The sequence below is a fragment of the Bubalus bubalis genome, chromosome 18 (assembly GCF_019923935.1).
Source record: "Bubalus bubalis isolate 160015118507 breed Murrah chromosome 18, NDDB_SH_1, whole genome shotgun sequence".
NCBI lineage: Eukaryota > Metazoa > Chordata > Mammalia > Artiodactyla > Bovidae > Bubalus > Bubalus bubalis.
In genome coordinates this window covers 43,146,475-43,170,861 of record NC_059174.1, presented here as the reverse complement: position 1 = coordinate 43,170,861, position 24,387 = coordinate 43,146,475, and the positions used below count along the sequence as shown (strand labels likewise).

Genomic DNA, 24,387 nt, shown 5'->3' with positions numbered 1-24,387 from the left:
TATCACAGAGCCAGAACCCCTGGGTTTTATACCATTAAACCCCAAACAGCATGGTTCCAAATCCATGGTGGCATGGGGGATGGCTGCTGCTGCTGGGCTCAACAGGAGGGGGACCATTTCTTCTGACCATAGGAGCTGTGGTTCCAACAGTCTGGAGTGAATGTCACTGCTGTCTTCCCTGGCCTGCCCTCCTGCCACTTGACTCCAGACAGAAAAAGTCACAGGAAGTGCAAGGCAGAGCAAGGAAACAAAAGCCCCAACTTTCTGACTGGAGGACTTAAAGGGCATGTCAGCAATATCAGGAAGAGGAGGAGCTGGATAGGGTGATTCAGGGTTAATGAGTTTCTTTCTGCCTCACCTCTGAGCTCAGGGATCTGATTTTGAATAGCAAACCATAGCCTTTGATAACAGAACTATGGCCAGATCCCAGACCAGCCACAAGGAACAGCACATACGGGAAAGATCTGAAGAGTACTATAAAGGCTTTGAAAACTGGAAGAGCATTTCAACCAAGATGAGTTAGAACTTGTAGCCTGAACCTAATTAGGTCATTGTCCACTTAAGCAAAACAAAACAAAACATCGAGATTCTCCTTAGAATTTAAACAAGACCCAGAATCTCATAACATTAATATTCAAAGTATCCAGAATGCAATCCAGCCCTGAATAGGGAAAGTGTTAGTCGCTAAGTTATGTCTAACTCTTTGCGACCCCATGGATTGTAGCCTGCCAGGCTCCTCTGTTCATGGAATTCTCCAGGCAAGAATCCTGGAGTGGGTAGCCATTCCCTTCTCCAGAGGATCTTTCCAACCCAGGGAATGAACCCGGCTCTCCTAAGTGACAGGCAGATTCTTCATCATCTGAGCCACCAGGGAAGCCCCCAAAGCCGATAGCACCTGATATTCCCAGGCATTCTCGCATCCAAGTACTAACCAGATCCCTGCTCAGCTTCTAAGATCAGATGAGATCGGATGCATTGAGGGTGGTATGGCCAGAGACAAAACTTACTTGGTACACAAACAAACAGGAAAATCTCAACTTGCAAAAGATAATCAACAGATGCCAACCTCAAATGACAAAAATCAAAATGACAAAAATGTTGGAATTAGAAGATAGATTTTAAAGCAGCTATTATAACCATGCTCCAAGAATAGAGACAAGCAAATGAAAAGATTTTTTAAGTCTTAGCAAATAAATAAAAGATATAAATACAATAACCCAAGTTAAAAATTCACTGGATGGACTCAATAGCAGAATGGAAATGGCAGAGAAAAGACTCAGTGAACTTAAAGACAAATCAAGAGAAATTATCTAATGTAAACAGAGGGGAAAAAAAGATTGAAAAACAGAACAGAGGTTCAGAGACCTATAGTATAAATTCATTTAATGTCATCAGAGTCTCAAGAGAAGCGTGAGAATGTGTGCAAAAAAATGTATCTGGGGGAATTCCCTGGTGGTTCAGTGGTTAGGTTCTGCAATTTCACCGCTGAGGACTTGGGTTCCATCACCAGTCAGGAAACTAAGATCTCATAAGCCACTCTGTGTGGCAAAAAAGAATTTTTATAAAAGAAAAATATTTGAAGAAAATAATAGCTGAAAATGCCCCAAATTTGTTCAAACACAAACTTAAAGATTCAAGAAACTCAGCAAACCCCAAACAAAATAATCTCAAAGAAATTCACACCCAGATACATCGTTATCAAACAGCCAAAACCGAAGACAAACTGAAAATCTTAAAAGGAGTCAGAGGAAAAAAATCACATCATTACAAGGAGAGGAAGAACAATGTGAATGGCTGCAGGTTTCTCATCAGGAACCACGAGGCCAGAAGGAGGTGGTAGAATATTTTAAAAGAACTGAAAGAAAAGAACTGTTGACCCAGAATTCTACATCCAGCAAAAATATCCTTTAGGAATGAAAATGAAATACAGGATATTCTCAGATGAAGGAAAAGGAAGAGAATTAGTTGTTGGAACTGCTCGGAAAGAAATGCTAAAGGAAGTAAGGAAGGAAATGATAAGGGGGAAACTTGGAACTTCAGGAACAGAAATGGTAATATCCAAGTAGATCAAACATATTATCTCCTCAGCAGTTCTCTAAAATATGTATAACGATGGAAAGCAACAATTTAAATATTGTCTGCTGAAGTTTTTCAAGAATATATATATATATTAATATGTAGCATATAAGACAACAACATAAAGCAAGGAGGGTAAAGGGATTGTACCTTCCACTCAAAGTGATAAAATATCAATTCTAAATACATGGTGTTAAGTATGTGTATTGTAACTCCTAGGGCAATCACTGAAAAACAGAGTAAAAAATTAGACAAATTAAAATGGAATACTAAAAATTATTAAAGTAATATGAAAGAAAGTAGTAAAGGAGAATCGTAGGAATGAAAGAGAGGGAACAGAATACAAATAATAAAACTACAAACCAAAATCCAATTATATCTACAAATAACATTAAATGCAAATGGTTAAAACATACAAAGATTAAAACACACAGATTATCAAAATATATTTAAAAATAAAAGACCCAATAACAATGACATGCTGTTTATTAAAAACCCACTTTAAATGTAATGATAAAGAGTAATATTACATAACGATGAAAAGGTCAGTTCACCAAGAAAACGCAACAATTCTGGGAACCCCCTGGCAGTCCAGTGGGCAGGACTCTGCACGCTCAGTGTCAAGGGCCTGGTTTCAGTCCCTGGTTGGGGATCGATCCTGCACGCCTCACAGGGTGGCCAATAAAAACATAATACCTCTGTATAAAACAATCCTCAGTGTGTACGTACCTAACAGGAAAAGTTTCAAAATACAGGAAACAAGCACTTGGGAATACAGTATGGCAATTTCTTACAGTGACATCTGTATGTACATATTTCCCACCAATCCCACAATTAGGTCTTTACCCTAGAGAAGCGTAAACTTATGTTCACACACAAATCCACACATGAATAATTCACAGCAGCTTTAGTTATGATAACCAAAAGCTGCAAACAACTGTAAGTCCTCAAAGAGTGAATGGACAAGAAGCTGTGGTGCATCCATACAATGAAATATTAAGCAACAAACAGGGTACACACCCAGTACTGAGGAATCTCAAAGGCATGATACTAAGTGAAAGAGGCCAGTCTCAAAAGGCTATTTATGTATATTGCCTGATTCCACTTATATAACATCCTTCAAGGAACAAAACTATGGAGACTGAGTTGAGAGCAACGGTTGACACGGGTTTAGGGTGATGGGAGGGTATGGCCACAAAGAGACGGCATGAGGGAATGTTTGAGGTGATGGTAACTCTCTGCATCCTGATTATGGTGGTGGTTCCATGAACTTATGTATGTGCAAAAACTCATTGAACTGTATGTTTTTCTAAACAGTCAAGTTTAAGGTATGTTAAAAATAAAGTAATTTTAATGAGGCTATTAGAAATAAAACCAACTTTTTATTAAGCTCAACTTTTAACTATTAAAGCAGTCTTTTTTTTTTTTTTTTTTTTGCGGGGTGGGAGCACACCTCACGGCTTGTGTGATCTTAGTTCTCTGACCAGGGATTGAATCTGAGCCCTGGCAATGATGGTGTGGAGTCCGAACCACTGGATTGCCCGGGAATTTCCATAGCAATAATTTTTTAAAAGCCCAATGAATATTTTCTCTATAGTCTCCATAAAAGGGAAACTTGTTACTTGAAAAAATCATATTTTCTATACAATACACTGAGTTTTGTTTCAGTGTCTGACATTCAGTGAAAGCCAATTCAGGTAGAGATGTTCATAACCTCTCCTCAAATGATTAAGGCTATGTCTGAAATTGTTGAACTGCAGAGCAGACGTACACAAACTACAGCCCATAGGCCAAAGCCAACCCACTGCCTGTTTTTGTAGTTTTCCTGGAACACAGATGAACTCATTTTTTTTTCCATATTGCCTGTAGTTTTTTCGCACTCACCAGCCAAGGTGAATAGCTATGGTACTGTATGGCCCACAAAGCCTAAAATATTAATATCTGGCCTTTCACAGCAAAAGCTTGCTTACCACTGCTATCGAATAACAGCAAAGCATCACCACTGGGAAAGGCAAAGGCCACAGTCAGCCTGGCAAAGAGAGCTTGAAAGCCCTGAATACCTTATTCGAGACTGATTCCGTCGCACGTGCTTCCTCTTTGTTTACTAATGGACTGGGCTCTGGTTTAGCTGGACCAACTTTTGATCTAGCCAAACTTAAAAATTCACTAATGGAATCTTCTTTCTTTTCTTCTTTAGAAGTATCCCATCTGGATGGTTTTCTTGATTCTGAAAGGTAGGACATAGACCTAATGTCAGAAATAGCAAGCAAAAGGCAAGCTCTACTTATGGCTCTTTAATTCATTCAAGAACATCAGTGAGCCTCTACGGTCCAAGCACTGTGCGAGGTGGTAGGAATGTGGCAGATGCTGAAGCAGAGCCCCGATCACAAATGGTGTACACCTGGACCATGTCAGCATGAGCTGATGTACTCATATAAACAATCCTTTTAACAGGAGACTTTGCACTGCTTGTACCCTACGGGTTAGATGGGTAGTTGAACGGCTTGTACCCTTTACTTCTGTCTTCCCAGCAGGGTAGGGGCTGAGACCACAGTCAGCCCATGGACCTGGGGAAGCCCTACTCACTGTCGGAACCTCGGTGCTGTGGAACTTTTTCACTTGATGCTTGAGTCACAGGTGAGGAAGCTGTCTCAGGGATCGTCAGAAAGTTGAAGACTGAGTATTTGTCACGTTTCACTCTCGGTAAGCCAACTAAAGTTGAACTGGGGGTTGAAAAGGAAACATATATATAATTTTAATAACAACTGCAAGGATAAAATCAAATTCCTGTGAAGCTGCTCATCTCCTGTTTTTCACCAGCAGCCCTTCTACTTGACTGAAAAGATCCCTTAAGATGTTTTTGCTTCTCAAAGCAATTTTAGAATTTGGAATGTCTGACTTTAGGAGTCAGGAGTTTTTTCTTATTATAGTAAGAGCCAGAATTTAACTCTGACAATGGATTTCCATGAAAAAAAAAGTTCCATTGCTAAAAATATGCCTAAATTTTCTGACAAAATCTCTGATTCAATTGGATATGCTTTCTTGCCATGTTTACAATCAGATAAGTTGTTGAATTCATGTAACAAATCAGAAAACATATGTTTCATTTTAAATGTAAATTCTACGTGCAGGATTAAAAAGGTGACAAATTAGACAGACATTTTGTTTTTGTAACTTGACATATCTGAGTTTCCTATCTTCAGTACAGAATAAGGTTTGCTAAATGGAGGTCTGCTTATTTTTTAGTAACAAAATTAAAACAAGTTAAATCTGCAAAGTCTGCAGTTCCAAGTACTTACAAGTAAGTTCACCTAGAAAAAGGAAATTTAAATGAGTATGTAGGGGGAAAGTAAGCTTTAACACAGGGGCATAAGTACTGACATAAAGGCAGGTTTATCAAACTTACTCTGGATAAGGGTCAGGGACATTAAACCTCTTACACAGAAGCTTGTCAGGGTGCCACTCAAATGTGTCTCGGGTAAGCTTCCCAAACATCTTCATCTTTACAGCCGACTGCTTGTCACTGACGTCATTCTGGGAAAAGACAGTCATCTGTTTCATCAAGTGGCCACACAGCTGGCCTGCTTCCCCATTTACAAGTTTTCAAACAATCTCCCAAAATTTCAAAACAGCTTATGCTATATATCTGCTAAAGTACACTGGAAGTTAAAAGAACAAACCTATTTCTTATTCTATAGTGCCATGTATATTTTGATGCTTTTTACCAAAAGATTTAATGTATCTGGCTACATAGTGTTTTCATTTTAAAAATTCAGCATTGTAGGAGGTACTTCCCTGGTGGTCCAGTGGTTGAGAGTCCACCTTGCAATGCTGGGGACATGGGTTTAATCCCTGGTTAGGGAACTAAGATCCCACATGCTGTGGAGCAACTCAGCCCACGAGCCACAACTAGAAAGCCCATGTGCTGCAACTAAGATCTGAGGCACCCAAATAAATAAAGTAAATAAATAATTTAAAAGAATTAAAAAAAAAATTCAGCACGTAGGGAATGGTGGCAACAGACCTCTTGGTCCCGAGGGACTTCCACCTGCTCAGAATCGTCCTCCTCCTGGGCGTGAGTGAACCGGGAGGACAACGTCGAATGGGAAGACGCATAGAGCAGGGCTGCCCGGGCAAACTCGTCCCGCTCTCTGCCTCGCTCCCACTCTGTCATACCGGGATCCAGACAGCGTTCCAGAGCATCTATGGGGGAGAACAAGGAACTGCTTCACTCCTAGGAAAAAACGGGGAACTTCTAGGAGAACAAATTGTGCACGCCACTGCATAGTTCATCCCAGGAAACACAAATCGTTAGCAGCCTGGTTCTGAAGAGCATGGCACTGAGGTACTTGGCGGGTAATTGTGCTCCCTTCCTCAAAAGGATGTTTTTATCCGAAGCACCAATAGTCTACCATGGTGAACAGTTTGATAACAAAATAATTTGTTAAGTAAATGTTTTATTAACCCCCCAAAGTGATGCTTTTGTTGAATTCTGCCTCCTGCATGTAACAGAGAAAAATATTGGGAGACAAATGCTTGATTCAGTTTTCAAAGCCAGTAACTTATTTCTAGTTCTAGACAGTGAAAATTCATCCGTATACTGTATTTCAAAATTTGAGCAGAAAACACTTCTTTCTCTCTCTTTTTTTTTTAATTCAGCAAGAAAACATCAGGGATGTAAAATCTTGGCACAGTACACAAGGATATGCTTTGAAAAACCAACCCCTCTAATTTGAGGACATGCTCTCGTAGGACTTCTGCGTATGTGAGCAAGCTCGTGCCTCAGCCTTGCCATATTTACTTCAAAGATCACAGAGTGACTTTTTTCCCATGCAAGCGTTCAACAGCCAACTGTCTTTGTAAGTCAAACTTTAGACTATGATTTAGAGCTACATGGTTAAGATCTTAAGACAGAGTGGAAAATGACCTTGTTCTCTTGGCAGGAAGTGCAACCCTCACACAGAAGTCAAACATTTGCAAACAGAAAATGGCCTGTAATTTAGCATTAGCCAAGGCACGCTCTCTATTTAAACAGCTATCTTTGGGACCCGAGATACAGAGAAACACAGGCTAATTGTTCCTGCTTTCTTAGGTCAAGAGCCAGGGCCTTGAACCTTTTCAGTGTTCACAGCAGGGCAAAGGAAAACTGCCAGAGCAGGACACCTCAGTTCTGAATCTGGGCCTCGGGTCAGAACAGCAAAAACACTCCCCCTGGTGACACGTGGGACACCCCGGCCTAGCACCCACCTTTCTGACCCCGTTTCATATTCGCTAAAAATTCTTCATATCGTTTTTGCTTTTCTGGATCTTTAGCGAAAGGTTTGAAGTTGCTGGTTCTTGTGCTGGCCATCCCTCCACTCAACGCCATGTGCCACGAGCAGTGTCCGACGTCTGGAGACGAGGGCTGCGGTCTGCTGCCTGCGGCACTCTGGGCCAGGCTCCTGGCCCTGAGCTGAGCGGCTTTAAGGTCAGTTGCCTGCTTCACTTCTTTGAGTCTCTCTTTATCTTTTTGGGACAGAAATTCTAACACTGAAGTGGGTGTCCCTACAAAGAAACAAAAAGAGAAAGAGATTAGATATGTTGTTAAGACATCTATATTCACATTCCTTTGCACATATACATTTGCAATATCACAATTTTATGTAATTGGAGGGGAGTATTTTACATGCAGTGTCATCTGTATTCATACTGTCCCTATGGACTAGACAGGAATAAAATAACGACACCTCCGTTTTAAACTTGGCAAAAGTGGGGGCCAATACTTTGATGTTTATCAGGACAACGAGTGCTCCTAGAGAGAGGGACCTGACACTGCAGTCTCGGGGCCTCCATTAGCATAAGCCCGGGCTCAGAGCACGGTTACCCGTCATGCACTAGTATCAAAAATGCCCACTGAGCATCTACTCCATGCTGGGCCTGGGGCTGGGAGAACAACACATACGAGGTCCTGCTCTCACTAGTGAGGGAGACGGATCCTAAAGAAGCAAGAATCAACACCAGAGGACTGCCATGAGAGGAGGACTATGGGGGGAAAAAATAAAAACGGAGTGACCTAGATGAGAGGACTGGTCGTAGGGGGAGAGAGAGGATAATTAACAAACAGTGGGCAGGGAAAGCCTGGAAAGTCTCTCTAAAAACACAATATCTGAGGTAAGTTCTAGTAAAAAGAAGGAGCTGGGAATTCCCTGGTGGTCGAGCAGTTAGGACTCTGCACTTTCACTGCCGAGGGCCTGGCTTCAGTCTGTGGTCGGAGAACTAAGATCCTGCAAGCCTCACAGCAAGGCAAAAAAAAAAAAAAAAAAAAAAAAAGCCAAAACAGGAGAGAAAAGAGAGGCAGAGGCAAAGTAAAGGCCCCGAGACACATCACGGTGGCAGGCTCAGAGGGCAGGAGGGGGTATCACAAGGCTGGACCACAGTGGGGTTCAGGGAGAGTGGAGGAGGCTGTGGCCTGAAAGGCAGGCAGGGTGGGGTCCACAGGGCCCCGAGAGCAGTAGGGGAGGATTTCAGGGGAGTAGGAGGGGAGTCATGTAGTTTGGCGGCTCTTGAAAGGAACTAAGGAGGCAGGGAGGAGGCTGCTGCAGTGATCCAGATGAGAGAAGGTGGGCGCAGAGAGCAGGGTGGCAGCAGTGGGAATGCAGAGAAGCGGACGGCGTCCCCACGCCCAGTGACGGCAGACCGAGAGGACTTGCTGAGGGCCTAGGTAGGGCAGGGGAGGCAGCGGAAGAAAGGCGCTGAGAATTAGGGTTCCCGTGTTCTAGGCCGGGCAGGGGGCCGCTGGTGGTACCACTGACTGAGAAGGGGAAGGCTGGAGAAAGAGCAGCTTTGGGGAAGGAAGTGGGGAACCAAGAATTCTCATTTGGTCTACTGTATTTGAGGCTCCCAAACCAAGTCCAAGTCCATCTCTCAGTGGGTGTTTGGGCTCCAGCCTACAAGGGGATTCTCCATATCTATTCATCCGTTCAGACACACTCACTCCTCTCAGGCTTTCAGGAAAAGACCCACAGTACCCTTTTCCCCTGAGGAAAAGAAACCATATGTTTCCAGGCTGTGCAGAAAAATGAAGATACACATGGCCCTGGTCTTCACCTCATTCTTGGACAACTACCAAAAGTTTGGAAACTGCTGCACTTAAGACAGGGCTTAGAATTTTAATGACACAACTCAAACTGATGATGAAACAGCAAGTACTAAGTAGAAGCTGTGTACAGTTAAGTACGCCATTCACAATCAACAACTTTTATTCCCATAGCCTGGGAATACAAAATTATGTAAAAACTTCAATGGAAAAAGGACTTTCCGTTTTGCTTTGGGTAGCTCAGGTTATTATAAACGTCATGATTTTAACCTTCTCTGTGGCACATACCTTGAATAGGCGTCTCTCCTAGCAACTCTCCCCGCTTGCAGGCATTCAGCTGGTGCCTACTATGTGTCCCTGGGTCATTTATTGGCTTCCCGGCTGACTCTGATAATACCTGAAGTAAGTGGGAGTTCTCTGAGGTTGCGGCCACCACGGGTCTGAAATAATGCACTGGTCGATAGTCTCTTGGCAATTCGGGTGGTGGATAAATCTTAAAAAAAAAATACAATAAAGCAAAATTCGGAATATACAGGCAGCAAGGCGATGACGTTTTACTGAACCAAGAAAGCTCATTACATCTGGGAGTTGTTAATCCCACCCTTTCCTAGGCAGGGCGGCAGCCCCAGGAACAGCCTGCCCAAGTGCCCAGGCAATACCCATCCTGGATGTGGAGGGGCATCAGAACCACCCTGTTCACAAGGTCAGACATTTTAGATATCACCCCGATCACGCTTAACAGAGATGCCACTGTGCGTGCTTTATATCATAGGAACAATAACGATAACTATGATAACTACAGTTAATGCAACTGGTTCACACGGAGAACTGGTCCACTGTGAATTAGAAAACTTAGAAAAGTATGATTCATGGCTTAGCTTTTAAAAAATAACTTTAAATAAGTTTTTTTTTCCTGTAATCTCTCCTATTTTAATGTTCAAAGAGTATAACTGATTAAAAAATGTTATTAGGGTGCTAGAGATATATTTGAAGAGTACTATGTCTTGGCTTAACTTAGTTATTTTTAAATTCAGTATTCTTTTTCTGGTTATGTTTCAGTTTCAAATGGGAGTTTCAGGCCTTATTTTTTTTTTTGATCAAAAAAATTTTATTTAATTTCAGTACTTCACTGAAATTAAAGTACATTTGGGACTCAGGCATTCCTGATAGTGGAACAGATAAGCTAAACGAAAGCACTAGACATTTTAAAATTACTGCTCTAAATGGTCTTCCTTGCTCCTGGTCTAACAAATACATGTTTAAGGACAGTCCTATTTAATCCATTTTCTAGATTTTTCAGCTACCTGGCATTCTGAGCTCTGTGATCAGTGAATCACTGAATGTTCTCAGCTCCAGCCGCACACTGCACTCACCTGGGGGGTTTAACACTACTGGTGCCTGCATCTGTCCCATAAAAAATGTCAGCTGTGGTTAGAGTTCCCCAAATTTCCCAGGTGGCTGTAAGGTGCAGCCTGGGGTGAGCACCTGGTCCGATGAGAGTCATGAAAGAGTGCTATGATTATAGTTACCAAATCTCATTTTTATCATCTTAGCCTGACTGTCTTCTCTGAAAAACACAGACTCCCAAATCAGCCAGGAACATTCTGTTACCATGACACAAAAATCCAGAAGAGTGTGGCAGAAAAGAAGTGTGTATATACACGACTCTTCTTCATTCTCCTCTACTGCATTCAAGGGCTACCCTGATGGCTCAGTTGGTAAAAGAATCTGCCTGCAATTCAGAAGACCCTGGTTCTATTCCTGGGTCGAGAAGATCTGCTGGAGAAGGGATAGGCTACACACTCTGTAACATTCTTGGGCTTCCCTTGTGGCTTAGATGGTAAAGAATCTGCCTGCAATATGGGAGACCTGGATTAGATCCTTGGGTTGGGAAGATCCCCTGGAGAAGGGAAAGGCTATCCACTCCAGTATTCTGGTCTGGAGAATTCCATGGACTGTATTGTCCATGGGGCCGCAAAGAGTTGGATACGACTGAGCAACTTTCACTTTCCCTGCATTCAAAGCATTTCACTCCCTCTGCTAAATCGTTGCTCTGTTTCGCCTCTGGATGCAGAGCCTGGGTTTTTAGGCGCAAATTAGAAAACCTGCCTGTCCGTGAGAGGTTCAGTGCACACAATCCCGCTCTGAATTGTTCATGCCCAAAGCCCTCTCCAGTGAGGAACCACCAGTGTCCTTCTCTCCATTTATACATCCTGCCCACAACACTGGGTTTGTCTGTCTAGCTCTCTCAATGAGCAGGAGCTACTTGGAGGCCAAGACTTAGTCTTGAGCACTGAGTAGAATAAGTACTTCTAGGCCATTTTAAAGATTTGTTTTTAATGTGGATCATTCTTAAAGTCTTTATTAAATTTGTTACAATATTATTTCTGTTTTATGTCTTGGTCCTTCGGCCATGAGGCATGTGTGATCTTAGCTCCTTGACCAGGGATTGAACCTATACCTCCTGCGTTAGAAGACAAAGTCTTAACCACTGGACCACCGGGGAAGTCCCCCTCAACCATTTCCCTCAACCATTTTAATGTCCCTTTCATTCGTGTAAAAAACTCATACTCCCCTTTGACATTTCTGGTAAATGACAGCAGCTTACTACGTGCCCCATACTGTTCTGACATATTCTGCTCCCTGTTCCAGCAACTATCACAACTAAACAAATCAAAGCCACTGTAATACCATATATAATTTCTCAGGCTGAGCTGTTCCTGGCTTCCCAGGTTCTGGAGAACTACGGGCCAAGCCACAGAGATACTTAAAAAATGTTTACTGAGTCAAAAACAAAAAACCCGTTAAAATGTGGAACAATCTAACATAAGGATGCCAAGGAGGCAAATGGTCAGACACCCCTCCTGAACTACCAACCACCCACCCAAACCTATGAGCTTGGGGCTCTGGTGGGTGTTAAAGAACCATGTGTCCAAAGCTGTAAAAAAGCTCACAGAGACGGGACTGTCTGGAAAGGCATGGAGAGTTCTCCCCAGGATCGACATGCTCCCAGCTTTTCTCCCTTCCAGTTGGCACAAGCAAGGAGCCCAGGGAGCACTGCCCATAGCAGCTAATGTGCTCCATGGCTGCCAGGAGGAGTCGGGACCAGGAGCTGCTATGGCTCTTTGAAACTTTCTATAAATTACATTGCCCCTAGGATTGTATCAATTTTTTTCTCCTACCAGCTTCTAATATAATTCTTCCTTAATGGAAATAACCACGCACTTAAAGCTTAGATTTAAAAGATTAGCAGTTAGGGACTTCTCTAGTGGTCCAAGAATCCCTAGTGGTTAAGAATCTGCCTTACAATGCAGGGGACAGGAGTTTGATCCCTGGTCGGGGAACTAAGATCCCACATGCTATGGAGCAACTAAGCCCAGACCAGAACTACTAAAGCCCATGCACCACAATGAATGATCCTGTGTGCCACAACTAAGACCTGATGCAGCTGAATAGATAAATATATATATTAGGGGAAAAAAAACTCTTAAAAAAAAAAAGATTAGCAGTTAGATGTTTTGGACACAGTGTGGCTACTGACTGACATTTCCAATGTAGAATGTTTCCCTGGACCATTAATAGTCACCAAGCTGTTGCCTCAGTTAACATAATTTATTTATCTTTTCAGTTGTTAATATAATAACTGAGATTACACAGCAGCAGATATTTTAAACATTAAACCAGCAAGGAAAAAAAAAAAACCTTACTTTCTTGGAAGATAAAGGTTTAGAAGCCAAGGAAAAGCCATCCAAAATTTTGCCAACGTAGCGAAGGTCTTTCTCTGATTCTACAAAATGATGCAATTTGATTAGTTCCAGAGGCAAAGAAGATTAGAATAAGACAAAAGACCTCAGTTTTTTATCTCCAAGATCATAAAACACTATATGTCACTGCTATCAGTAAAAGGGAGGAAAGAATGGCCTGTAAAGCCCTCACACCTCTGTTGACTCAGTGACCAGCAGTCCAGAGCATACCGCCCCTTGCAGATTAGGCTGCCCGTGGCACCTCCATCAATACTGTCTAGAAAAAGTACCTGAGGCCCTAAGCTAAGGGGCACCAGAGAATATACTCTATGGAGTAAAAGATCTCAAAACCATCAAGAGAACAATTATGGATAAAAAATAAAAATAACTTTGAAAGGGTCATGGAGAACCATGGGGCGACAAACTTCCCAGTTTCTTTAGCAACCATCCAAATAAGGCACGGAAGGCAGTACAGCCAGGTCAGCCTGTAATCTAATTGTGGGACTAATTAAAGGTGCTTTCGTCTTCTTCTCAATTGAAATTCAAACAAGAGACAAAGATCACTAATTCAGGATAGGACTAAGGCCCTCTGACTTGCAGCTAGGGATGGTTTTATTGGTCTCAAAGACAACCCCTTTGATTCTCAAGGACTGTCTGCACTTAGAGGTTACGCTGAAAATCCATATGCATGAACTGCATTTTCTGTAGCCAAAAGCCCCTGCTACATGACCACCAGTACTTACACAAGCTGGGTGTTGAACCCTGAAGCAGGCATGGCTACGTGCTGTGTAGGTGGTGCTGAGGTTTTAAACCATTTATGATGCAGCACTGGCCAGTAATTACCCTCCCCTATGGTCTCATTCTTTGTACTTCAGCTGACTTAGAATGTTTGTACCAGCTTCTGGAAATCCCTAAAATCCTGTAGGGAGATATAGGACTAATTTTACATTCTCAGAATTTTGTATTCTTTTAAAACCCAGCAATTTCACTTTTATGAATTTGTTCTGAAGAAATAAATAAACGTCTATACACAGAGAGCCGTGAGACTATTACAGCCCTATTGATCAAAAAAATAACAACAATTTAAAAATCAGCTATGGAGGCTGGCTACATATAGACTCACTCGGTGAAAAACCGTAAGGTCAGAACTGTAGATGGTGTGACCCTAAGGGGAAGGGAGGGGACTGTGGCAGAGAGGTAATAAGGGGAGGGTGAGGAGCTTAGAGGGAGGCACCAACCCAGGCTTGATGCGGAGAGGAGGGGGATTTAAGGCAAAGGTGCCATACAAAGAAAGAGCCAAAGAGTTGGTGGAGAAGGCAGATTTAAATATGTATTTATTATAGATTAATAATTACTATAAGAGTTGGACATGACTGAGCGACTTCACTTTCACTTTTCACTTTCATGCATTGGAGAAGGAAATGGCAACCCACTCCAGTGTTCTTGCCTGGAGAATCCCAGGGACAGGGGAGCCTGGTGGGCTGCCGTCTATGGGGTCACACAGAGTCAGACACGACTGAAGTGACTTAGCATAGCATAGCATATAAATAGTATGTTAACATATATATATAACAATATATATTAATGTTGATATAGCTAGTATTGGGGTTGGCCACAAAGTTTGTTTAGGTTTTTCCATAGACATTATGGAAAATCCCAAATGAATATTTGGTCAACTATAAGGAATAACTAGCATATGACAATACAAGTTATAATATTAACTAATATGTTATATTATAACGTTAATATTATATGTCTTCTTTTCAGTTAAAAAACCAATACATAGTCTTGGGAGAAGAATCTGAAAATACAGGTGAGCAAAAGGAAGAAAATAAAAGCAGCCTAGTTCCCACTCGGATGTGACATCTACTAACGTCTGGCTACACACCCAGCCAGCACCTTGTATAAAACCCTATTTGTTGGGCTTCCCTGATAGCTCAGTTGGTAAAGAATCTGCCTGCAATGCAGGAGACCCCGGTTCAATTCCTGGGTTGGGAAGATCTCCTGAATCAAGGGAAAGGCTACCCACTTCAGTATTCTGGCCTAGAGAACTCCATGGACTGTAGTCCACGGGGTCCTAAAGAGTCGGACACGACTGAGCGACTTTCACTTTTTTAGTGGTGACGAGGACAGAGGTCACTCACACACGCATAGTGCCTGGGTCTCCACGGGACAGGTGAGTCACTGCCACACTCACTGCCCAGAGGCACAGAGAGGCAGAGCAGCCTGCCTCAGGTCACAGCCGGTTACTGCGGAGAGCCAGGACTGGAGCCCAGAAGTCTGTCTTCAGAGTCCGTGCTCACAGCCATCAAGCAAACTACTTCTGAAGACTATTTTTGCACCTGCTCTTTTCTCTTCTGGAAATGTAAAATTGGCATTATTTGGGGGAGTGATGCTTAGATTATTGAGATATATTTTATAAGTGTTAGATCAAGCTTGACCTGACTATAGCTAAAAATGTCTAAATGGATTGTTTTATTTAGACTCTCATCTTACTTTAAGTGGTTGTTATAGGAGGTGTTATTTATTCACCATTTATTCTTTGGGGGAGGTACTATGCCAAACCTGTGATGCCATTTAATCCTTACAATGGCCTCAGAGTGGATTTTACCCTCACTTTACAAATGGTTATAAGACTCATGCAACTGGGCAGAAGAGAGCTGTGATTCAAATTTAGGTCTGATTGAGGAGAGAGCCAGGATTCAAATACAATTCTGACTGGATTCAAATCCCATGTCATTAAAACCTACTGACTCCTCCCTACACCTTCTCTGGAAAGAAAAACTGAAATCCTACTTAGATCCATAGAGTCTGAATCACTATAGACTCTGACTTGAAATTCCAGGTGTACAGAGAGAAGTCCATCTCTGAGCCCAACAAGAGCCCCTAAGAGCCAGATACACAAGTGAAGAGATGGGCTGGGCACCAATCTCCATCTTGCTGCAGGCTCTCTGGACGGACCACCTGGTCCCCACACCTGGCTTCCTGACCGGTTTCTTGAGTTGGCCTCCTTTGGCCACCTGCCCAGTTCCTTGAGCTGGGAGTGCTACCCTCTGACCAAGTGTCAGCTCTGACTTGCAACATGAGCCAGCACCTGTCCACATACTTGCTCCTTTCCTGACTCAGGCCCCTTCCTCCTCCCCACTTGACCTTGCCTTGACAGTTGGCTTTGGCCTTGAACAGGTCTAAATCCCACTTCTGTCTTACTTCCCACAGTGGGCCTGTCTTCTCCCCACTGAGTTTCTCACTCTGCATCTTTGACCAATGACTTCCTGCTCCACAGAGGCTGATCCTCCAGTATCGATTGTGCAATCCCTTCTTCCTGAGGTCCTGACACTTGGCCCTACCATCAGCTGTGGGCCCATGGAATTACCTTTCTGACTTTTATACTGCCTGGGTGCTGTCCAGCCATACAGTCCGTCCCCGGGCTCCTCATCCTTCAAAACAGTATCATACTTGGATAGAGTTTCTGTGGCATAGATATCGTCATCTTCCTCTTCCAGGGCACCTACACCAAAAGCCTTTAAAAACAGAATTTCACACTGAGCAATTTCAGGTTTTTAGTGTATGCCTGCATTGAAGGATGAAGCTACTATAAGGATATGACTGATCAGACCACATTAGCATTTGGAGATCACCAAGACGGAAGCGAATGGCAGCCCCAGATTAACACATGGATCCCGGTCTTTTGGAAAACAATGACCAGAGGGGAATGTCCCGCCTCCTGTGCTGCAACTATCCTCCAGGCTCAGCAGCAGCCCTGGTCGGGGTCCCAGTGCAGGAAGAGAAGTGGAGAACAAACCCAAGCAGCAGTGCAGCAGGGGAAATGAGACCTCCAAAAGGAAAAAGGAAGAATGTTCATCTACTGAGGCCAGGGTTGGTCACCAGGGTCTAAAGACCACTGCTACTCAAAAGGCTGCCAAAGGAACTCCTAATCTTTGTAGGAAATGGCCAAGAACAAGTATCACTTTGTGATTAAAGGATTGGGTAAAAAAACAAAACAAAACAAAACATGTATAGGAAAGAAAAGGATCTCTGAGTCGATTTGAGAGAACAGGCAATCAGGAAAAGCTCTCCATCTCCTCAAAGGTCAAAACCAAGTCTACCAAGTAAACCCTACACCCAAGTTCCTGACTTAGGACTTGCAGCACTGGGAAAGAGTCAGAGAGGTAGTAAAATGTGGACCTGAATTTGGAAAGGCAAACTGTGATTCAACTATTAATTAAATCAAAGAGGTAAGTGTGGTTTTCTGCTCAGCCCAGCAGGGGTATGGGAAAGCAGGTCTCACACCTAGAAATGTGTAAACTCCACCAAGAACATTAGGTCACAGGATGATGTATTCAAATCAGGAGGGTATGTTTTAAATATCTTCAGACAAGCTCTTAAGGAAAATACAAACCCTTTAAGATCTTCATTTAGTCAATCAATAATGAGTGCTCACTATGGGACAAGGGCTTCGAAGGTGGCACTAGTGATAAAGAACCCACCTGCCAATGTAGGAGACATAAGAGGTGTGGGTTCAGTCCCTGGGTTGGGAAGACCCCCTGGAGGAGGGCATGGCAACCCACTCTGGTATTCTTGTCTGGAGAATCCCATGGACAGAAGAGCTTGGTGGGCTATAGTCCATGGAGTCGCAAAGGATTGGACATGACTGAGGCAACCTTGCAAAGCATTCACATGCATGCTGCTGTATGACAATCCTTCTTCTTTGTCAATGATTCCCTGTCTATAAAACAGAAAACACTTTTACCTGGCCTGAAATTCCCAATTTTCTTCCTTTATTCACACCAATGTCTCCAAGAAGATTGCCGGTCTCTTCGGGTCCCCCACTAAAAAGATTAAAATGTTCTCCTGAGGTTCCAAACAGCGCTTGGTGAGGATCCAGGCCCTTGTAAGCCAGTCCGTGTACATTATCTTTGGGTGTGAAATCCACGGGTGTGACATCCTTGGGTGCAAAGGTCACATTTTCTGGCAAGTAGTCATCATCTTCATCCTATTTTCAGCGTTTAAAAAGTGGAATGCAGGTGAGTCACTGCTTGGCGTAAAGCCTGTAAAATACCATTTTCAAATGCCATGATTCATCCCCAGACAACAGTAATCATACTTTCGTTTCTGCTGTCACAGATCACTAAATCAAGTCCCAAACAAGTGACACTAACACAAACAACTCCATACTTTGTAACCTTTTTTTTTTAAGTTGAAGTACAGTTGATTTACAATGTTATGTTAGTTCCAGGTATACAATAAAGTGATTCAGTTTAATAACATATATCGTTTTCAGATTTCTTTTGCATTATAGATTATTTCAAGATATTGAATACTGTTCCCTGTGCTATACAGTAGGTCCTTATTGTGAGCAACTAAGCACACGCACACACACACAGTGTATATATTTTCATCTCAAACTCCCAATTTCTCTCTCCCCCTTGGCCCCATCACTCTCTCCTTTGCTAACCATAAGCTTGTTTTCTGTATCTGTGAGCCTATTTCTGACAAACAATTCCACTTTAAGAACCTGAACAGACTGGGGGCATCAGTGGGGCTGGCATGCTGCTGAATGCATTATCTGGCATAATGAGGACAGTTTTAGGGTATGGGTATTTCCCTGTAATAGGATAGGACTGATTTCTAAAATTTTCTGACCTTAAATTTCACATTTGTAAAATAACAGGTGCTAGTGTGCCAAACTGAAGGTCAATCGTTCTATACAATACCTCAGATCCTTCAGAGCCTCCAGGGGGTAATGCACAACCATAGATTTTTACTCCAGGATCTATCAAAGAGATTTCAAATGCATTAGCCAGGCGTGACTAGAAATATAGAAAGCTGATTCACTGACACACTTCAGAGGAAGATGGCTGAGCCTGTAAGAGGTGCTCCAGCTTTAGAGTCGGGCACTCGTCACTCGGGTATTCCACTAGTTCCTGCCCCACCTGCACTCTAGCGACAATGCACACAGTGACAAACCACTACTGCCCAGAACCACAGCGGACTGGAAAGGAAGCCCTGCTTCCTCCAAGAGTTCACAGTCTGGCTGGGGAGACCACGGGACAGGAATAAACAGAAAATAACCATGGTAAGCTCCAACACTGTTTTGGTAAAGGTACGAAACAAGAACTTTCCTAGGCTGCTGGTGGGAATGTAAAATAGTACAATCCTGCCAGAAAGTTATCTTGCATTACAGGCGAAAAACCTTAAAATATGTGCACATCACTTGACCCAGCAATCTTATTGCTAGAAACAGATAGTCATCAAAAATGTATGCTGTAGGGGACTTCCCTGGTGGCCCGATGGCTAAGATTCCACACTCCCAATGCAGGGGGCCTGGGTTCAATCCCTGGTCATGACATTAGATAATACACACCGTAACTAAGAGTTCATAGGCCCCAACTAAAGATCCCACATGCTGCAATGAAGAACAAATATCCCGAGTGCCGTGGCTAAGACCCAGCACAGCCAAATAAATAAATACATAATTTTGAAAAAAAAAAAAAAAAAAAAAGTCTGCATGGCACAACTAAGAGTTTGCATGCCACAACTGAGGCAGCAAGGATCAAAGATCTCACGTGCCACAATTGGGACCTGGCAAAGCCAAGTAAATATTTTTTAAAAGTATGCTGCAGAATTAATAGTAATCAATATACATACCAGGTTTCTGTCGGCGTGGTCTTCTCTTTACTCGAGGACCAATTCCTTGTCCTTCCTTCCAACCCATTTTTCTTAGCAATTCAAAACCAACAGATAATCTAGGATATCAAGGTACCAACAATGAACTTTTTAAAACACCAAGGAACAGCAGGAAACAAGCAACTCATGTATGTGCCACGCCTGAGCCCTTCTCCCATCCCTGTTGCCTGAGTCCTTCTCCCATCCCTGTTAGGACTGCATGGCCCTGCTGTTCTCACCACAGCTGACTGAACTTGGGGAAGTCCATCAGATGCCCCCTCTCCCAGGGCTTTGGGACGGGCACACAGATGCCAAGCATGTGGCCTGAGAAGCCATGATGGTCTGAGGCTGCCAAATCAGGCCACATGCCCAGGAGCAGAACAAGGAGGTATGCAGAATGGGAGGGTAGAATGAGGAGAGAGCCCTTAAAATTGTGAGGCAGGGGGTCAGAGGAAAGCCGCACCAGCTCCTAATAGCTCTGCAGCCTCCAGTAACACAGCCAGTGGCTAGAGTTCTAGAGTATGCCATGTAGTAACAGCACAAGGTCCTTTTAGCAAAACCCCCTTTTGTACTCGAGCTAGGCTAAGAGGGCTTCTCCTACTTGCAGCCAAATTAACCTTAATTAAGATTCAGTTCAGTTCAGTCACTCAGTCGTGTCCGACTCTTTGAGACACCATGAATCGCAGCACGCCAGGCCTCCCTGTCCATCACCAACCCCCGGACTTCATGCAGACTCATGTCCATCAAGTCAGTGATGCCATCCAGCCATCTCATCCTCTGTCGTCCCCTTCTCCTCCTGCCCCCAAATCCCTCCCAGCGTCAGGGTCTTTTCCAATGAGTCAACTCTTCACATGAGATGGCCAAAGTACTGGAGTTTCAGCTTTAGCATCATTCCTTCCAAAGAATTCCCAGGGCTGATCTCCTTCAGAATGGACTGGCTGGATCTCCTTGCAGTCCAAGGGACTCTCATGCAAAATGCCAGGCTGGATAAATCACAAGCTGGAATCAAGATTGCCAGGAGAAATATCAACAGCCTCAGACATGCAGATGATACCACATTAATGGCAGAAAGTGAAAAGGAACTAAAGAGCCTCTTGATGAGGGTGAAAGAGGAGAGTGAATAAGCTGGCTTAAAATTCAAAAAATGAAGATCTTGGTGGCCAGTCCTATCACCTCATGGCAGATAGATGGGGAAAATGTGAAAACAGTCTCAGATTTCATTTTCTTGGGATCCAAAATCAATGCAGATGATGACTGCAGCCATGAAATTAAAAGATGCTTGCTCCTTGAAAGAAAAGCTATGACCAATCTAGACAGTGTATTTAAAAGAGCCATCAAAAAAAAATAAATAAATAAAAATTAAAAATAAAAATAAATAAATAAATAAAAGAGCCATCACTTTGCCAACAAAGGTCCATCTAGTCAAAGCTATGATTTTTCCAATAGTCATGTATGGATGTGAGTGCTGGACCATAAAGAAGGCTGAGCACCAAAAAATTGATGCTTTCAAACTATGGCGCTGGAGAAAACTCTTGAGAGTCCCTTGGATAGCAAGGAAATCAAACCAGCCAATCCTAAGGGAAATCAATCCTGAATATTCTTTGGAAGGACTGGTGCTAAAGCTGAAGCTCCAATACTTTGGCCGCATGATACAAAGAGCCAACTCACTGGAAAAGATTGAGGGCAAGAGGAGAAGGTGGGTAACAGAGGATGAGATGGCTGGAAGGCATCACTGACTCAATGGATGTGAGTTTGAGCAAACTCAGGGAGATAGTGAAGGACAGGGAAGCCTGGCGTGTTGCAGTTCATGGGGTTGCAAAGGGTCGGACATGACTGAGCGACTAAACAACAAGATTCTCATACATAGGCAAGGCAGTGATGCCAAGATCAGAGAAGTCAGAATTAAATTCTTCTAGGGATGTCCCTGGTGGTAAAGCAGCTAGGACTCTGAACTCCCGATGCAGGGGACTGGTTTCCAACCCTGGTTAGGGAACGAGATCACACATGCCACAACCAAAGATCCCACAGTGAGTGTGTGAAAGTCGCCCAGTCGTGTCCCACTCTTTGCGACCCCATGGACTATGCTGTCCATGGCATTCTCCAGGCCAGAATACTGGAGTGGGTAGCCTTTCCCTTCTCCAGGGGATTTTCTCAACCCAGGGATCGAACCCAGGTCTCCTGCATTGCAGGGGGATTCTCTACCAGCTGATCCCACAAGCTGCAACTAAAAGAGCCTGCATGTCAAGATCAAGGGTCCTGGAAGCCTCAACCAAGACCCACTGCAGCCATATAAATGGATTAATTACAAAAAAATCCTTCTTACTTCGCTGGTGTTATCAGGTCATCAAGCAAAGTGGCTCCAGGAATAGGGGCAGTAGCCGCTGCTAACTGCCGGGCCTTTTCTCGTATCCGATCTTTGGTTTTAGAAGCAAAATCATCTGTGGTAACGATTGATTTAGGTGCTATCCCAAATTCACTAAGATCCTTAAAAAAAAAAAGACAAACAGAATTACTCACATTATTTGGAAAGTAATTGAGTATGATACATCACATGGCTTTATTTCTCTGAAAAAAAAAAATGTTAAAACTATGAAACTGAGTTAAGGATCAGCAGAGAAGCTGATTTTCACAGTAATTTTGGATAAGTTAAGGCCAGCGGCCAACAACAAAGTTGCTTGACGGTGGCTGCTCAGTGAAGCCACTACAGGCAATGCCATGCTAGGAAGACAGGAAGTAAGGGCTGTATTGTTTGTTCTTCTTGGACAATATCTCAAAGGTCAGTGTGAAGAGGGTAATTTTAGAGTCGCAGTCAGCAAGTATTCAGGAGCACCTCTGTGCCAAGCTTAGTGTTAGGAGCTTTTGCATTTACTGAAGCAGTTACCGTCGGCAGCCTGTCCAACAACCAAGGCCCTTTCCTCTTTCCCCACAGCACCCTGAGGCTGCCCAGGCACCAGCCTTGCTCTGAGCCACCGTGCACTTCAGGATTGGTGTCTCTGGTGGGGTATGGAGGGTTCAGGAGGGGGGCAGTGGTTCATGTCTTATCGAAGCCAGGCATTCTGATCCCATTTTCCCTGCCAGGGACTGCTTTAAGAATGGGTGTAAAAGAATTCACCAGGGCAGATGTGAGGGAAAACCACCAGATGGTTTCTTTGCTGTCAAGAAAAGATTCCAAGAAGAAAGTCCTCCTTCCGCTGGGTAACGTCATCACAAATGTGCCACCTCGAACTACCACAGCCACCTCACAACGGCAAAGAGAGCTCGTGTAAGGACAAGCTGACGTGCAGAAGACTACTAAGAACCTGGGACCCTGCTGACATCCAGACTTGTTTCATTAGATAGGCTTCCTCATAGATAATGCAGGTCAAACAGGAAAAGGGCCACCCCTGGCCTTTCACCTGCAGCCTAAAGCATGCCCATGTAAGCACTTCACTTAATCTTTATCACAAATGAACCCATGAATAGGTTTTAAAGAACAGGTTTAATTTTACAAGAAAACAGAGCCCAACCTTTGGGCTGCAGGACCACTTTAGAACCCCCCACTGTTTACCCTAAGAAGCTGGCGGTCATGGTCGCTTTAATGAGACACGCAAATGCCTGCATGGGACTTCCTTTCACTTCTTTCTCCAGTCATTTACTCCTCCTTAAACAGCTGTATGGCATCACCAACTCAATGGACATGAGTTTGGGTGAACTCTGGGAGTTGGTGATAGACAGGGAGGCCTGGCATGCTGCGGTTCATGGGTCACAAAGAGTCGGACACAAGTGAGCAACTAAACTGAACTGAACTGAAACAGCAGTATGTGTTTTAAGAGTCGCAGTGGAAGGCTATGGACTCAGCTCAGCAGACGTTGCACTTTTGGGGCAATTGGGGCATTTTCAAGTAAATTTGCCAATATATGACCTTCTGCTTACACTCTTGACTTTAGAAACTGGCACCAGCCTGTTCAGGCACTACACCAATGAACAAGAATCCATTCACATACAGGGCACTATAAAGTCCAAATACCAAAAAGATAAAATCTTACAAAGAGGAGATCGTACACTGGACTTTCTAGGAAGAGAGAAGGTGCTACAGCAACCACCCACCCACATCCCACTGGCAAAGTGCTGGTTATAGTTCTGCACACCCACCTCTTCATCCATAAAATCTTCGGGACCAAGAACAGACTTGTCTGCTCTGTTCTGTCGTGAAGACACGAAGGAAGAGGGTGTCCATCCTTGAAAGAAAAGAGTTTAGAACATTATAATCATAAATGGTATTTTGGTTTATGACTAAATAACACACATGGAATTGAAACCTCCAATAACTACAAATTCTCAGTGACTTCTCAGCTCACTGCTTACATAGACACAATTAGGCCACATAAACTGATTAATTTCCAAGTGCCCTGTGGTCAGAACTTAGGGGATACAGTGAGAAATTCTTCTTTCCCCAGAAGAATTTGCAACCAAGAGAAATCAAATTATACATTGAAACTTAAATAGTGGGTTGGACACGACTGAGTGACTAAGCTGAACTGAGACGATTGAACAGAGAGAACTCCAAGGACTTAGAGGAAGATGGAGCCACAACACGGCAGGAGTCTGGGTTCCTGAGCCAGCAATTCAAAAGGAGGCTCCCAGAAGAGTCATCAGAGTGAGAATACACACTCCCTTACTCTCTTACGTGCAGGAACCCTTCGTCTTTGAGTCCTCAGCTCAGAGCTCTGTGCCTGGAGCACAGAGGGATCATCAGAACACCTGATGGTTGAGTGGATGAAAAGCTGCATGGATAAACAGAGTTCAGGCCCTCAGCCTTTGGAATGGGAGCACTGATTCCAAGATCCT

The 24,387-nt window shown here is 43.4% G+C and overlaps 1 protein-coding gene across 1 annotated transcript in view; it reads right to left on the bottom strand.

Moving 5' to 3' along the window:
• The window catches only part of GPATCH1 (G-patch domain containing 1), a 55,187-nt gene that overhangs the window by 15,191 nt on the left and 15,609 nt on the right, over window positions 1–24,387 (bottom strand). The window contains exons 3-15 of the mRNA XM_006061380.4: window positions 23,692–23,777; window positions 21,884–22,044; window positions 19,543–19,640; window positions 18,609–18,667; window positions 17,645–17,887; window positions 16,268–16,415; window positions 12,859–12,938; window positions 9,440–9,644; window positions 7,324–7,620; window positions 6,101–6,279; window positions 5,483–5,610; window positions 4,663–4,799; window positions 4,137–4,303 (exon numbers count right to left, since the gene is read on the bottom strand). Coding sequence (XP_006061442.4) covers window positions 4,137–4,303; window positions 4,663–4,799; window positions 5,483–5,610; window positions 6,101–6,279; window positions 7,324–7,620; window positions 9,440–9,644; window positions 12,859–12,938; window positions 16,268–16,415; window positions 17,645–17,887; window positions 18,609–18,667; window positions 19,543–19,640; window positions 21,884–22,044; window positions 23,692–23,777 — 1,988 coding nt within the window. The remainder of the gene's footprint in view (window positions 1–4,136; window positions 4,304–4,662; window positions 4,800–5,482; window positions 5,611–6,100; window positions 6,280–7,323; window positions 7,621–9,439; window positions 9,645–12,858; window positions 12,939–16,267; window positions 16,416–17,644; window positions 17,888–18,608; window positions 18,668–19,542; window positions 19,641–21,883; window positions 22,045–23,691; window positions 23,778–24,387) is intronic.